Raw genomic sequence first — 14984 nt, 5'->3', positions numbered from 1 at the left:
CTGCTGAGACTCCTGACTTACGTGAACTTTATCCTAGAGCCTTCGCCAGAGAAGGCAGCAGAGGGAAAGAAATGCCTACATTTCTGTGGGCTAAATAACACTAACACTCTTCTGTTTTCTACAAAGGTAGATGTCAACACAAAGGCAACTAGGAACAGAAGGAGAGATGGTCTCACCTGACAGGCTGTATGCAGAAGAGTATACAAGGGCAGGGCTGCAGCAGCAGTTCTCTTTTCTTGTTGAAAGAATGGTATGTTTAGTAACTCCCCAAATTGTTTTATCTTGCAGCTCTTAGAGACTCAGTTGTGTGTTTCGTATATCTGTAAGGAGATTTGAGTAGCAGACAAATCTGAATAATATAGGTAACTGCAAATCAGTTTATTGGATAAGCAAAACTTTTAAATACAGACAGAACTTAAACCATAGTCAAAAATAGACCATTTATTCTGTATTCCAACTTCCAGAGGGGTTATAGCCCAGGAGGACAGCCAAGACATCATCATTCTTATGTTTTTTCACTTTAAGGAGTTATTTACTGCTCCCAAGAAATATTTAGAAGTATATATAGTGCCGTAGAAAGCGTGTTCGTAGTTGTTCAGAAGAAAGGTAGTAGCTTTCTGCAAATTATTAGGCAGTCTCATGTAAACCAGTGTTTACTAGCTGCAGCATGATCCATCACAACACAAAGAGAAGGTCTTACTGCTCAAACCCCAAAACTGCAAGAGAAGAATACAGTATTAACTATATGTTGAGGCACTTGCTTTACCAGCACTCATCAGCTTTTTCAGCCACTGTTAACTAGAAGGTAGCTCTACTTGATGCCAAAGCAAGCTTGAAGAGGAGAAAATATATGAAAACTAAAAAATAAGTCGTGGTGGTTTTGTTACTCTTCTGTCACAGTATTAGCATTTTGTCACAGTATTAGCATTCTAATAATCAATTCTGGCTTACACAAAACAAAAAAAGCTTCACTTCGATAATTTCTTGTTTCAACTAACTGCCACAAGCAACTCTGAAGATATTCCTACCTGCCCAAAGTTCCTCCAGCCTGGGTATAGTATTTGTTATAATCCAAACGTAGCAGCAGTTGAGCTAAGTCAGAGTTTATCTGATGGTTGCGAACACTCGAGAGAATCTTGAAGAGAAGTGATGACTGGCAACTGAATCCCTACAAAGCAGAGGAAGTCAGCTCTAGGCTCTCTCAGGAAACTTTCATTGGTTCCTGTCTAAACATTCCTGAAGAAAACTACTGCAAAAAAGGTGATGCTCTATAAGGTAAACTGTCATCCCTAGTAATTAGTTTGTTAGGTTATGGGAAAGGACAACTAGAAGCACAAACTTAGGGACATGGTTTAGTAGGCAGGGTGGCGATGGGTTTGCAGGTGGGCTTGATGATCTTAAAGGTCTTTTCCAATTGTGATGATACTGGGAAACTTATGTCTGCCTCTACAACCTTTGTTATTCCAATTGGATCATTTCTGTGCATCTCATCCCATTGCTCCCCTCTGTGGAGGTAGAATTTTTACCCAGGATTTGCAGAATAATTAAAATCATTACAAGCACTCATACAGAAGGTCTTATGTGAGATTAAATTCACTCCTCCTCTACAGCTATTAAAACCAAGATAACTTAGGCAGTTACTTGCATAGGGGGAGAAAAGGTCCATTCACACATTCACCTTGACCAAAATACTGAGTTGTGCAGCGCCACGCTCATCTAATGGACCCAGATTTTGACTGACCAGAGAACAAAAGCTATGACAGAGATCCAGAATTTCATTTAAGCAGTGGAAAACCTGCATTAAAAAAAAAAGGTAGTAGTTAACAAATAGAGTTTTTCTAGTATTAGAGAAGTTGCAGCATTCATAATCAAGATGTTGCTACTGTCATGTTTTCCAACCCTGAGGAAGATGGTGGAGCATCTGTAGCATTCTTGGTAGAGTTTTCTAGGAAGACAGACCTTTTAACACTTGTGTTGCGTTCTGCATAATCGTGCCCCCCCACCTCCAACTTTTTTGAAGGGGAGTAGAAGCTTTAGAGAGATTAATATTCTGCAAGTTTCATAAAAAAGGAGCAATAACTAAATGGCCAGATCCTACAGCATTTCTCTCTCACACAGAAAAGTAGGAAAAACTGAAACAGCAAGTAGCACAAGCTGACGAATTGTCTACACAGGCAGAGACTTTGAGAACTGGCTTTCCTATATCCAAAGAGCTGGCTACAGTTGCAGAGATAAGGTTCAAGGTTTCAGTTGCTCTGCTCACAAAACTTGTGGTTTTGGGAGACCAGTCGATCAATTTGTGCTCAGGAGTGCTACCAACGCTGCTCAAATACCTTGTAGACACAGACAGTGGAACGCATGGAAGGTTCCAGCTGTAACGCTAGTACTTTGCCACATTTATGCTACACCTTCATGGACTGAACAAAATAACGGAATGTAAAAGACCCCCAGTATCACTGATCATGATTCCATACCAACCTTCTTGCTAAATTTTTTTGAGACTACATGTTTAATAAAGTTAACAGCTATCATTTAACATACTTTTGATTAAAACAACACTATTAAAGCACCCCTGAAGTATCTCAACTATTCTTATCCTCAAAATATACAAGAGGGAATTCTTACTAACCCAACATATTTCTGAGTGAAATACAGTACCCAACTTTTTGCTAGTTAGTATATAAATTGCCTGGGAGAAAAACAGTCACCCATCTTTTAATCAACACAAATAATTGACAGGTAGGATAAACTTGATTTAAAAACTGTCAAGAATGCAGCATCCCTCTTACCCGAGGCAAGGTAACTGATCTGCTGTATTTATACTCCATTTCATTCCTGGAATTATAGCCTATGCACTGACAAAGATGATCTGTTTCAGAAGAGGTGGTTTATTGTATCTGTCCCAAAGCTGCATATAAGCTCAGGGCAGTTGGAAAACTTCTGGAAGTGTGAAAACAAGACTGACTTACAGGTTTTAGGAGGATGAAAGACTGAGCCAACAGATTGCTTAAGAAATGATCATGAGCCAAACGTATGCTTTCAAAATCTCGGGTGGAGTTTATCTGCTGCAGAAGCTGTGAGAACTGAGATTCCAGTACATCCACCTGAGGAGTATGTAAACAAATCTTATTAGTATACTCTTTTTAAAGGACAGAAATAGTTCAGCCCTTCTAGACATTTCATGTTAGAAATTGCTTTGTCATTCTCCCAAAATAATGCTGCTAGTAGCTCATGGTTACATTTGAAAAACCTGCTTTTAACTTCAGGTGGTGAGATACAGCTTCTTGCATTTCCTAGAAAATAACTTTCTACTACACAAAAATTGGAACGCACTTTAAGGGACAGGGGAGGAAGACAGAATGATGCTACTTCAGGGATCACTGTGGCTTCTCATGAATGCTTAGTAGCACTAGAGAGCCAGAACTCCTTCAGTTCCAACAGCACTCAAAACTCTGCCTCACAAGTCTAAAGGCTTTATAATGGTATTACTGACTCTGGGAAGAGTTACAGACACATGTTCTGAGTTCTCTATCCTAAATGCTCCTGCCATGAATTTCTACCAGCCTGATTGACTGTTGCAGTTGTTTACATTTGTGTGTAATCCTGACCTGCAGATAATACTGAAGATTGTCCACAAGGAAAGCCATGTGATCCCTCAGACGCCACTTAATAGCATCTGTTCTGTTAGATTTCAAGTGCTTGCGCTGCATCTGGAGTGCCCAGCAGTGTTGTAGCTCAGCTTGAACCCGACGCACACTCAGCAGGTACTTGAACACAACATTGTATCTACAGTCAAAAAATTGAGGATGCATATTTTCCTTGGGTACAGAATAATAATAATGTGAGATTAGAAAAAGAAACAGGAGGTGGCTACTGGCCAACAGCCAGGGCAGGCCAGGTGAAAGCCCCGAGTAAATGATTCCTGGAGAAGCTGGCAGCTCATGGCCTAGACAAGTCTACTCTTCCCTAAGTTAAAAACTGGCTGGATGGTCAGGCCCAGAAGGTGGTGGGGAACGGAGTTAAATCCGGCTGGCATCTGGTCACAAATGGTGCTCCCCAGGGGTCAGTGTTGCAGCGAGTCCTATTTAATATCATTTTTTGGTAACCTGTATGAGGGGATTGACTGCACCCTCAGCAAGCTTGCAGATGATGCCAAGCCGGGGAGGAAGAGTTGCTTGAGGGTAGGAAGGCGCTACAGAGCTATCTGGGCAGGCTGGATCGATGGGCTGAGGGCAACTGTATGAGGTTCAACAAGGCCAAGGGCTGGGTCCTGCACTTCAGTCACAGCCCCATGCAGAGCTACAGGCTTAGGGCAGCATGGCTGGAGAGCTGCGTGGCAGAAAAGGATCTGAGGGCGCTGGCAGAGAGCTGCCTCTGTGTGAGCCAGCAGTGTGCCCAGGCGGCCAAGAGGGCCAGCAGCCTCCTGGCTGGTATCAGGAACAGCGTAGCTGGTGAGGCCGCCCCTCAAATACTATGTTCAGTTTTGGGCCCCTCACTACAAGAAAGACACTGAGGTGCTGGAACATGTCCAAGAAGGGCTGCAAAGCTGAGAAAGGGTATGGAGCACAGGCCTTATGAGAAACCACTGAGTGAGCTGGAATTATTTAGGAGACTCAGGGGAGACCTTATCCCACTTTACCTGAAAGGAGGTTGTAGTAAGGTGGGCGTTGGTCTCTTCTCCAAAATAACTACTGACAGGACAAAAAGAAATGGTCTCAAGTTGTGCCAGCAGAGGTTCAGGTTAGATATTAAGAAAAAATAATACACTGAAAGAGTGGTGAAGCATTGAAACAGGCAGCCCAGGGAAATGGCGGAGTCACGGACCCTGTCAGTGTTCAAGAAACGAGTAGATGAGACACTTAGGGACATGGTTTAGTAGGCACGGTGGTGATGGGTTTACAGTTGAACTTGATGATCTTAAAAGCCTTTTTCAACCAATCCCCCTGAAAGCAGAAATTATAGAAATATAGAATCATTAATTTCTGCTTTCAGGGGGATTTCACTATGAGGAGGGAAGAGCTGACAGTGTTTTGTCAAAGTGGTACTGTTGATAAAACAATGTAGATCAGCCAGCATCTTACAGCCCTTACTGTCATTAGCAACAAGCACCCTTGATATGAGTAAGGGGAAAGAATAATTTTATGGTTGAGAGGGTAAGTATTCTAGCTCTACCCTTGCTCTTTAAAGAGGTAAGAAAAAAGTGTGTCTGAGATCTGTGTGCATATGGACAGATAGACAATGACCCTACCTAGTACTTACTTCTCCAAAACGGCAGGAGTAAATAGAATGTGCAGTGGCCATTGAACTTTGTAAGAAAGGCCTAGAGCTGCCCATCCAGATGCAGGGGCTTCCCGTGGTGATAACTCCCGGGAAGGCCCTTCACGAGTCTGAGAAGTATCTGCAGGGAGCAGGAAAAAAAAATCCCGAATTAAGTCTTCCTCTCAGACAGGACAATCCTGTCAAGGAAAAAAAGAATAAAGAACAAAGACAGAAGAGCAAACAAGACACCGGACTATGAAGGGAACCAAGTTAAGATTTCTTCATTCTAGAAAAGGAGCAGGAGATTTTAAAATGAGGCCATCATCTCCCCCACTCTTGCCTCACTATAAAAAAGGCAAGTAAATACCTTTGTGGTCCTTTCCGTGGTACTCAATAGTCAGATGAAGCAGAGGCAGAAGATTGTCATCATCTAACAATACTTTATGAGCAGACTGCTGAAAGGCAACATTGACATCTGACAAGAAGAGAGCACAGATGTCAGAATACTCAAGATGCTGCAGGTAATGATAATTTTTGCACCCATTACTTTTTTATGTTGGGCTATTGAAGACAACATTGACATGCCATTTCCACCATTTTTATTTAATTTCTATCTCAAATATAGAGAAAAAACTGCCACGTGAAAGTTTCTGGGAGATGTTGCTTTCACCCACGCTGTGAGAGATTCTAATTTATATGTGCTGCTCTTTCAAGAATAACAAAGATAACTAAAGCCTAAGATGGAGCTCTTCTGTACTGAACATGGTTAGCCAACCTCCTGCCATATATCAGAGTAAGGACAATTTTGTGTGTGACTAAGGAATACTCACCGTGTTCAGTTACAGCTGTAGGTGGTGTTTTTAACATGTGCTGTGCAGTGTCAATGAAGGCCTGAAACAGCTCACCTCTTCCCAAAAGGTAAAAATCTTTAATAATCTGTGGAAATAAGTTTTTGTACATAAGCACGTCTCAAAAAAAAAAAAAAAAACCCACCTATATGCAACCTAGTTTATAGCATCTATTTTTATTATTATTTGGACAACTTTTGCCACTTCAAAACCTATCTGGAAAGCTCTGAATTTCATCCTGTACCCAAGAGGTCTGTTATGCCTTGCTTCATCGCAAAGCCACACACAGACCCTCCAACTTTGTCTCTTACAAGTTGTCCCACTTTATGCTCATTCTTGAGATGTGGAAAATGAAAACATTTTTACTTAAAATAAGAAAATACAGATCCTAAGGCACTTTAATGGGAAAAGACATAAAAACAAACAAAAAACCTCTCAGCTTCTTTAGAGAAAGCAAGCTAGCAGTTACCTACCTTCAGCTGTCCTAGTAAATCAGATTCTTCCACCATCAACTTCCAAAGATGCTAGGGAGGAAAAAAAAAAAAAAAAAAAAAAAACTTGTAAAACAAACCTGTCCTCAGATTTGATTAAACCCATTCAAACAGAGCAGTAGCTGTCTTAAAATACTCAGCCTGCATTCAGAAAAGAATCTACAGAGGTGCTATATATAGCACAAGAGGCACACACTAAGTCCTGTGTGTAGGCAGCCCATGCCATTAGTTAGAACATTCTTGATCTATATAAGCAATTAAGACCCTCGAGTAAAAATACCAAATTCCTATGAAATCAACTCCACCATAACTTTGATCACTTCTGTAGTCTTTCCCTACCTGTTTCATCATGTGCAAGTGATGATTTTTTTCAAATAAAAAAGTCAAAGCAAAGAATTTGTCTAGTAAGAGGGCATCTGTGATGTTAAAAAAAAAAAAAGGCATGATAAAACATTTCTTAAGTGATATAACAAATACATATTAATTCCCTTCTTTCCTCCATAGAGGATGGATGATACTTTTTATGTCCTCGCAATATTAGAAATTGAGGTACCATGAAGCTCTTAGCTGTAAAACATGAACACTACTTGCAGCCTTCACTCTCCTTTTTACACGTTCAATCTAAAGAGCCTCCTTCTCCAGGCCATTTACAAAACATGGAAGCTTCTCAGTCTATCCAGCTGCCCTTCTTTGGATCCTTACCTCAGCAACAGTGCTCCGTATCCAGTCAACCACAGATTCAAAGTCCACCAAACTAAACAGTGGTTGTTGCTTGAGTCGATGTAGCTCTGCTGCAAAAGTGTCCTCCTGGTTTTTTAGAATGGAGCCTATGCAGCAGGGAGAGAAGCATTTATAGAGAATAACAAATACTATTTGAAGTGCAGCCCTCTTCCAGCACAATGGGGCAAACAGGCTGTCCATATAGCAGCATCTCAGCATCACCTTCCCTCCTCCTGCTCTCCCACCGCAAAACGAAGTAAATTATCACCAATAACAGCATTTTCCTACAGCTGTTGCTAGATCTTTGTAGTCACAATTTTCTGCCCAATTAATTAGTTGTTGGCCTTTTTTTTTCCTCCTTAAATCTACATGCTACTTGAATACTTAGAAGACCGATTTTTTGATTCTCTCTCCAAAGGCAAGAAAAGAGTTTAATTGGTCATTTGTTCTGTGCAATGTCTTGCAAGTTTTTTGAGTAGTTTTCACATTGACAATCTCAAGAGAAAGACTCTATGGCAGTCTTATCCCGTTGGTTTAATTTGGGGATTATATACCTATAGGTATTATATATATCTATACGTAAACTTAAAAGGATGCAGCACCATCAGCTGAAATTACCTTTCCTTTGCCATCTTCAGGCTCTGATCAGTCATTTATCTTCCACAGCCGTCTTTGGGACTGCCTTGCACTGAATCGCTCGTGTTCATGGATGCATTTTAATCCTACGACACCACTATTCAAAATGCAGACTCCAGGCAAGAAGTGCCCCTGTGTCTGTTTGCACCTTTCAGGGACAAGGATGCAAACCGAAAACAGACCTATGTGATAGATTTACTTATCCAGAGTAAATTGCATCGTGATTTGTTGCTGGAAACTTGAAGTCTGTATTTAAAAAAAATATTATTTATGCATCCTGCTCCTCCATAAGGATTAGTCAGAGACCTAAACCTAACTAATATTGAGACTATTGGTCTGAGCTGTCAGTCATCTGCAGTTCTGAAGAACATCAACTGGCTGTCAGTGATTGCTGTAGAATTCATAATGCAGCATTTAGGAAGATACTTGTCAGTCACTCTTAAAGGAGCACAGTCCACAACAAAGATGTTTCTTACCTTTCCTGGTCAAGTTAACATTTTGATTCTCAAACATCTGTACAGATTCTCCCACAAAAAGGATTTTCTCAGCAACCCGCACAGGAATATACGATGGCAGCATTTCTACTCGCAAAGAAAACTGTTTTAAAGATGGAGCTAACATGTTCTCCTCCTCAATCAAACGCTGTCAGAGACCCCATGGAAAAGAAACACAAAATTTTAAGTTAAAAAAAAAGTCTGAAAAGATATAAAAAGAAAAAAAATCAAATGCAATATTAAAAACAAGTGCAGAGGTAGCAAACCTGATTTGCATCATTCAAGTCTGCCTTTTTTTTTTTTTTCCTTCAGTTTTGGTATGCTAGCAAATCCCCCCAAAAAGATGGTGCTTTCATGGGGTGGGTGGAAAGAAAAGACAGAAAAGCTAAGCCTTTATGAAATAATAGCAAATTAGCTCTCCCAAAGGAAAGTATCATACCAGCTACTTTTGTTGCAACTACATCACATTATACTTTGCTGCTTTAACAATGCTAATTAGCGGTACCAAAAATAATCCTCTCCCACCTTCATTCCACGTATTTGAACACTGCTAAAATACTTGAGGTACAGCCCAGATGTAAACACCTCTGCTAGTGAGCAACTAGTTTAAAGATCTAAAGGCTTCCTGACATGAATTAGGAAGTATCTCTTTTTCTTGGTTAATTCCTGTGAAAGGTTTTCCAAAAATATAGTTAATAACTTTTTCCTTGATGTATTAATAAAGAACTCAAAATAGAGAGACAAGATTTTCTTTCAGAGGGGTAATACTGATAATTTAATCCTCTTTTCTTATTGAAGAGTTAGGTTCATTGGTCCATTATCCAAAACCACCATGCTACCAAATTTTGAGAATTCTGCCTACAGAATTCTTCATTTTAGTACTAGAGTTGAGTATAAGTTTATACATTGATATTAGCAACTTAGTAATTCTGTTCTTAAAACACCTCTGGCACTTTTAAGTGATGAAATACCCAAGTAATTTATTTATCAGTTTATTCTACCAACTCTTCTGACACATCGAGCTGACAATTTCTTAATTTATTATGTGACAAAACTACTGGCAGCATTATCCACTAAGGAAGCTGCTTTGCACAAGACCCTCTAATGGTATACTATCTACATGAAGAACTAATGCATTTGGCCAATATACTGGCACATTGCTCCCTTGCTTAACTTCACACGCTGTTCTTAGCAGTCTCTTCACTCCCATAATACATTTTTCCCCAATGAAAAAGTCAACAAGATTGCCCTGCTAGTACTGTTTACATTCTAATCTGTATCGGGGGTTGTGCAAGAAAGGTAACTAGTCCAAATACCATTGGAAGTCAACACTCAAGCTCCCCACACCCTTTCCCCTGCAACTGTCGATGCTGCCAGGAATATCCACATTGAGCAGACTGCCGCAGTGACTGTTACGAGCAAAAAAACAGTCAAGAGAAGGCCGAGCATAGCACTGAAAATCCTGAAGCTGCTCCATTGCTACTACTGCTTGACATCAGCACCTAATCAGATTCTGTCAGTAGGCCTTTCTGCCCCAAAACTGTCCAGCTGTGTGCAGCTTTATGGCTTAGCTTATGTCCTTTATGCTTAGCTGCAACCTATTGCAGTATTCCATTGATATGTCACCCTGCCAGGGCTCAGTAATGTCCAGTCTAGCAAAACTTTCACTGAATCAGAAGTCAAAGTATTTCTTCTTTAGTTCGCTATGGATCAGAGGATGCCAGACAATGACATGCAGTCTTACCAGGTCCTGCAGCTCTCGTAGCTGCTTTCCTGTTAATCCCCCAATTCCTAAGTCGTCATCATCATCTTCAGGCTGGCCAGGGACATTCCCAGAGGATGGGCCTTGTCTGATAAAGAACTCTTCATGTTGGTCTAGTAGCAATCCATGCAGCATCCAGGCAGAGAGCTGCTTATACATAACTCCATGACACACAGCCAGAATCCTAACATCAAGAGAAACAAAGAGTGGGGCATCTGCACATAGTAACCTCAACATACATCATTCTGGAAAGTTCAGTAAGTTGGACAGCTAATGCAGTGAGTGCTAAATGGGCAATGTGGAATTTGCTTACAGAGAAGAAGCACACATCACTTTCAAGATCAAGCTAATACAGCCTATGAACAGATGGCTTCTTTAGGAAGCTCTGCTAGCGTACCAGAAGTATACGTTTGCAGTGGTTTCTCGGTCCTGCTGTTTGTACTTAATTATCATTTCAGCTTGACCATAAATTACTATTTAAAATCCAGTAGTCCTTCTCCCCAAGGACATACAAACTTCTTAACATTCATCCAATCAAATTTATCTTTCTGAGGAATCAGGAAACACTAGATCTGACATATCCTGAACTCTCAGGTGGAGCTCAACAAGAGAAAACCATAATGATTTTATGGGCTCTGAACTTTACTCAGCCCTAGGAGATGCTTCACAAGTCTACTAAGACCTTCACAGTCCTATGTATGTATGGATAAAGCTTGCGCTGCCACCTCTATACTATGTAGAAAATAAAAATGAGTAGTTTTCCCTGCATGACAATCCTACTCAAAGGCACTACTTGCTTTCATAAGTAAGATAAAACACTTTGATGTTAACTCTACTTGCTACATAAGAAGGAAATATTATTACTGCATCTACATACTTTTCAAGAGCACTGCGAACAGGAGGCAACCCCCCACAGCTGTGCTTGTGGACAGTCTCCAGTATCTGACATCCATGAATCTGCATTAAAAAAAAAAAAGTGGCTAAAGTAGATCTATCGTTTGGACTGATACTGATTCTTTTTTTCTGAAATACTACCCTTTTAGCTAATAAGAAATGCCTTTGCAAGCTGTACACACCCACAGAAAGGGAGATGAAACATACTCTATGCAGTGAAGAAAAATGCCTGTGTGCAGTTCTATACCCAAGCTTCTCTCAAAAATCTTCCTTAGCAAATAGGAATTATCTCTGGATTCTGAAAACATTAGCTTCTGCCTTTTTTTATTTCAAGAAAGCATGAGAGAAATCAGAGTAAAAAGAAAAATTCCAACCAGCAACATATGGTAACTAATGAAATGTATTGCAAATATAAAAGGCAAATCAAAGATCATATTAACAATGAATGAAAACAAAAAATCCATGGGTGTAATTGGATTTGTGAAATAAAGTTATTCAATATTTATAATAGTACTTGAAACAGCGTACTTATTGAAGCCTTAACATTTAATTCTGGGGTGAGGACAGAAAATACTTCATCAGATAAAGAGGAATCTTGTTAAGAGAAACCAGCTGCAATTTCCCTTTACCTTCTGAGTCTTGATCTGTTCCACCACAATCATCACAGAGGGGAAGAGTAACTGGAACTACAGAAAAAAAGGAGCAAAATGTTGAATTAGCTTGCTATGCAAGAGGAATATATAAACTATGCTTGGGTCAGATGAGTACAATCGATTAATCAATCCATCATTACACCTCCTCACAAACAGTAACTATTATTCATCAGTGGCTTGGAGATCTCCGGAAAGAATGCCCTCCCTCCTGCTCCCCTGGACCGAGATGTATGAAGTTACTAAGTACAGGCTATGTAAAAGTACTAAATCAAAGTAGAGAGAAACGTGCAAGAGTCAAAGGTGGGGGACCCAAGCTTTCTATCAAAGCACAAGCAATCCTCTGAGCATGATGAAGGTTTCAGAGGAGTTCAAACAAAACAAAGCGAACAAACAAACAAAGACTGCCCCTGTCTTACCCCATCCATTTTCTCAAGAGACTCAAAAAGTAAATCATGGATCAGAGAATAAAAGCAACCAAAGAACACTACCTGTTAACCACCATAGCATACCTGATCCAATGAATAATTTATATGTGAGATGGAAAGATGAGGGTCAGCCAGCAACTGTAAGAACAAAGCAATTAATAAAAGCTAACATAAGCATACAGTAAGTAAAAGAGCAGGTTTGGCTCTACAGCCTCTACCTTTAATTATCACAGCTTTTAATGGATTTTGGGGTCATATCTCATTGTAGCCTGGAGCTTATGACAAAACTATTGGACAGTGACAGTACCCAAGATGCAACAGCAGGTGTTTTACTCAGTATTGTCACTGATGAAAAGAGAAGTCTCAATAGTGCAAAATGGCACTGGGTTCTGAGGCAGATGGGATATCTGCTGCATTGAATATAGAGGGAACTTACTGCTTAGGCTGAAAGGTCATTTACAATGATCCCTTACAGAAATAATTTGGAAGCTGTCCCTGAAGAGGAAAGGAAATGACAAGTTTCTGCACTCTGCCAGCAACAGCAAAGTGTCTTGTTTCAAGTCTCTCTTTACCTCTTGCTCAAGATCAAGCAGTGCCTGTCGATATGGCTGCAGAACTGAATCAAGACCTGTGCAGAAAGCTCGCAAATAAATCCCATGTAATCCACCCTGGCTTTGCTGAGATAGATGGTGGTCCTGAAACCAAACAACAAAATCTAGATCAATACTCAGGAGCTGATGTAAAGGAACCCTTCCTGTTTTGCTGGGCAGTGCAATACACCAGCAGTTGATGGCTAAAGCATCCTGAAGTTCACCTTAACCTACTGGAAAGCACCCAGGAGAGAAAAAAAAAAGTATTTCACAAATACAGTTACTTGAACAAACTTGTATTTTGCCCGTCATGGGGCACATGCAGGGGCCACAAATAGCATGCAAGCACAGGAAGCCACTGGTGCTTCTTTGTGACTAGGTGTGCCTTCTGGGTCACAAAGCTCCTCAGACCATGGCAAGGGCTCTCCGTGCTTGAGGGCTGAGCTCCCCGCGCAGCTTGTGAACCCCAGCTGCCCCACAAGGAGCATGAGTTACTACAGCCGGCGTCCAAGGGCCGAGCCCAGCGCAGCCTTCAGTACTTGCTGCCCCGGGGCCTCCCGCGTCCCCGAGCTGGGCCCTGCGCCAGACCCCACCTGCTGCTGCACGTGCCCCGTGTACTGCTCCACGAACTCGGCGAAGCGGATGTAGTCGGTGCCGAGGCGGCAGAGCCTGCTCAGGACGCTGGTCTCGCTGGGGTGCAGGAAGGGCAGCTCCTGGGACACCTGCGGCAGACGGGGCGCGGCAGAGACGTGAGGACGGGGCCGGCGGAGCGGGGCGGGGCCGGCGGGGCAGGGGGGCGAGCGGGCGAGGCCGCACCTGGAGGCCGCCGCGCTTGCTCCAGGTGAAGGCGGCTCCCGGGTACCCGCTCAGCGCCAGCAGCAGCTCGTGCATCATCGTGGCGCGCGCCGCCACCAGGGCCGCCGGCAGCCGCGCGGGGGCCGCCGGGAAGGCTGCGGCTGCGCAGGACCGTTGCGAAGGGCCCCGAGCGCCTGCGCCGCTGCGGGCGGGCGGGCCGAGGCTCCTCGCGTCGCCGCTGGGAGCAGCCGGGCCTGTTGGCTCCGCGGGAGGGCGGTGGAGGGACGCGCGTGGCGGCGCGGCTGACCGAAGGCCGCTCCCCAGGTAGTGGAAAAACTCATCTCTCCAGCTCGATTCTTGTCTTTATTTTTAGTATTCTGCATCCATTTTTATTAGAGCCTTCGGGCCTTTTTTAATCATAATTTTCTTTATCAATATCATTTTCCATTCATAGTTACCTCTCTTCACTTTATTTATTATGTATTGCTTTCTTTCATTTTGTTTCTTAAGCCAGGTAATCTCTTAAATGCAACTGCCCTCTTTCAGAATTGTGGAGTTGTCCAATAAACTCTTCTTAAACTTTTTTTATTTATTTTCTTATTTTGGTCTGTATCTTTTGCACATTTTTTCTCTCATTGCTAGGGAAAAACTGTTAAGTATGTTTTTATTGCTTAGAACAGCTGTTTGTTAACTCTCACTTTTTAAACATAATCGGTTCATTTATTTGTCATGGTAAGGTCTGAAACTTAGGTAGCAAAAGCTCCTGTGGGAGGAATAAGTTCCTAGTGTGTAACTCACCACTTAAAGTGTGTCTCTTAATTTCTGTAATACTCTCTGACGTGTCAGCATAGACATTGCTATGCCTATCTTTATTTAAGAGCCTTCTGTGAGCACTGGGAAGAGTAAATGGAATAAAATTCATCAGAGCAGAACAAACTTTTCTTTAGAAAAGGTGTAAAAAAGCCACTAATATTTGTGCCATGAGGTTAGTGAGCTATTGGAAGTGACTATACTAGAGACAAGATTTTAGGTAACCATTAAAGCAATTCGAATAGATACAGAAGCTTTCTTTTTATCACTGGAATTCTTTTGGATGACAAAGGTTATGGGTTTGATGCACAGTATTGGTAAGGTACTGAGGTTGGTGCTGCAGAACAGGTCAGACTAGATGCCTCATTGTCCCTTTTGTCTTTACAATCTGTAATCTCCAGTCCACTTGTACACTTTTTTTTTTTTAACCCTATTTGCAGCTAAATACTGTGGTCTGCTCAAGGTTTTAATCAAGTGTCTTTATAGATAGTGCTACATGAGAACAAATACAGAGGAAGCAAAAGCAGCATTACAAAGCACATAAACAGGCATAGAATGGGGGTTGCTTTTTTTAAACTTATCTGAAAGAGAAAGAAAGTGTGCCTGG

General features: G+C 41.6%; 1 protein-coding gene across 2 annotated transcripts; it reads right to left on the bottom strand.

Annotated features, from left to right (window-relative positions):
• Nucleotides 1-682: 682 nt before the first annotated feature.
• TUBGCP4 (tubulin gamma complex component 4) lies at nt 683-13668 on the bottom strand. 2 transcript variants are annotated; one of them, XM_088529618.1, is made up of 18 exons: nt 13589-13668; nt 13366-13494; nt 12755-12877; nt 12267-12320; nt 11734-11790; nt 11088-11167; nt 10193-10394; nt 8431-8596; nt 7301-7425; nt 6581-6631; nt 6090-6195; nt 5627-5734; nt 5260-5398; nt 3609-3786; nt 2970-3104; nt 1679-1795; nt 1029-1168; nt 683-716 (listed from the first exon to the last, which is right to left on the bottom strand). In XM_088529618.1, the coding sequence occupies exons 1-18, from the start codon at nt 13664-13666 to the stop codon at nt 704-706; spliced, it is 2001 nt and encodes a 666-aa protein (XP_088385744.1). In that variant the 5' UTR covers nt 13667-13668; the 3' UTR covers nt 683-703. The 2 variants fall into 2 exon arrangements, with proteins under 2 accessions (XP_088385744.1, XP_088385793.1); XM_088529667.1 differs by lacking the exon at nt 683-716 and having other exon boundaries at nt 1025-1168.
• Nucleotides 13669-14984: the final 1316 nt, after the last annotated feature.

This window comes from Tinamus guttatus, unplaced genomic scaffold (genome assembly GCF_059628265.1).
Source record: "Tinamus guttatus ecotype Peru unplaced genomic scaffold, ASM5962826v1 Tinamus_guttatus_pri_ptg000004l, whole genome shotgun sequence".
Classification (NCBI taxonomy): Eukaryota; Metazoa; Chordata; class Aves; order Tinamiformes; family Tinamidae; genus Tinamus; species Tinamus guttatus.
The sequence above is the reverse complement of the archived record's forward strand: the minus strand, read 5'-3'. Positions and strand labels throughout refer to the sequence as shown.

Coding starts and splice junctions, on each gene's coding strand:
- TUBGCP4 (XM_088529618.1), bottom strand. CDS start 13,666: ATGATGCACGAGCTGCTGCTGGCGCTGAGCGGGTACCCGGGAGCCGCC. Junction 11,168..11,733: donor AACAGATCAAGACTCAGAAG/GTAAAGGGAAAT, acceptor TTTTTAATGCAG/ATTCATGGATGTCAGATACT. Junction 1,796..2,969: donor CTTTCATCCTCCTAAAACCT/GTAAGTCAGTCT, acceptor TTTTTAATGCAG/GTTTTCCACTGCTTAAATGA.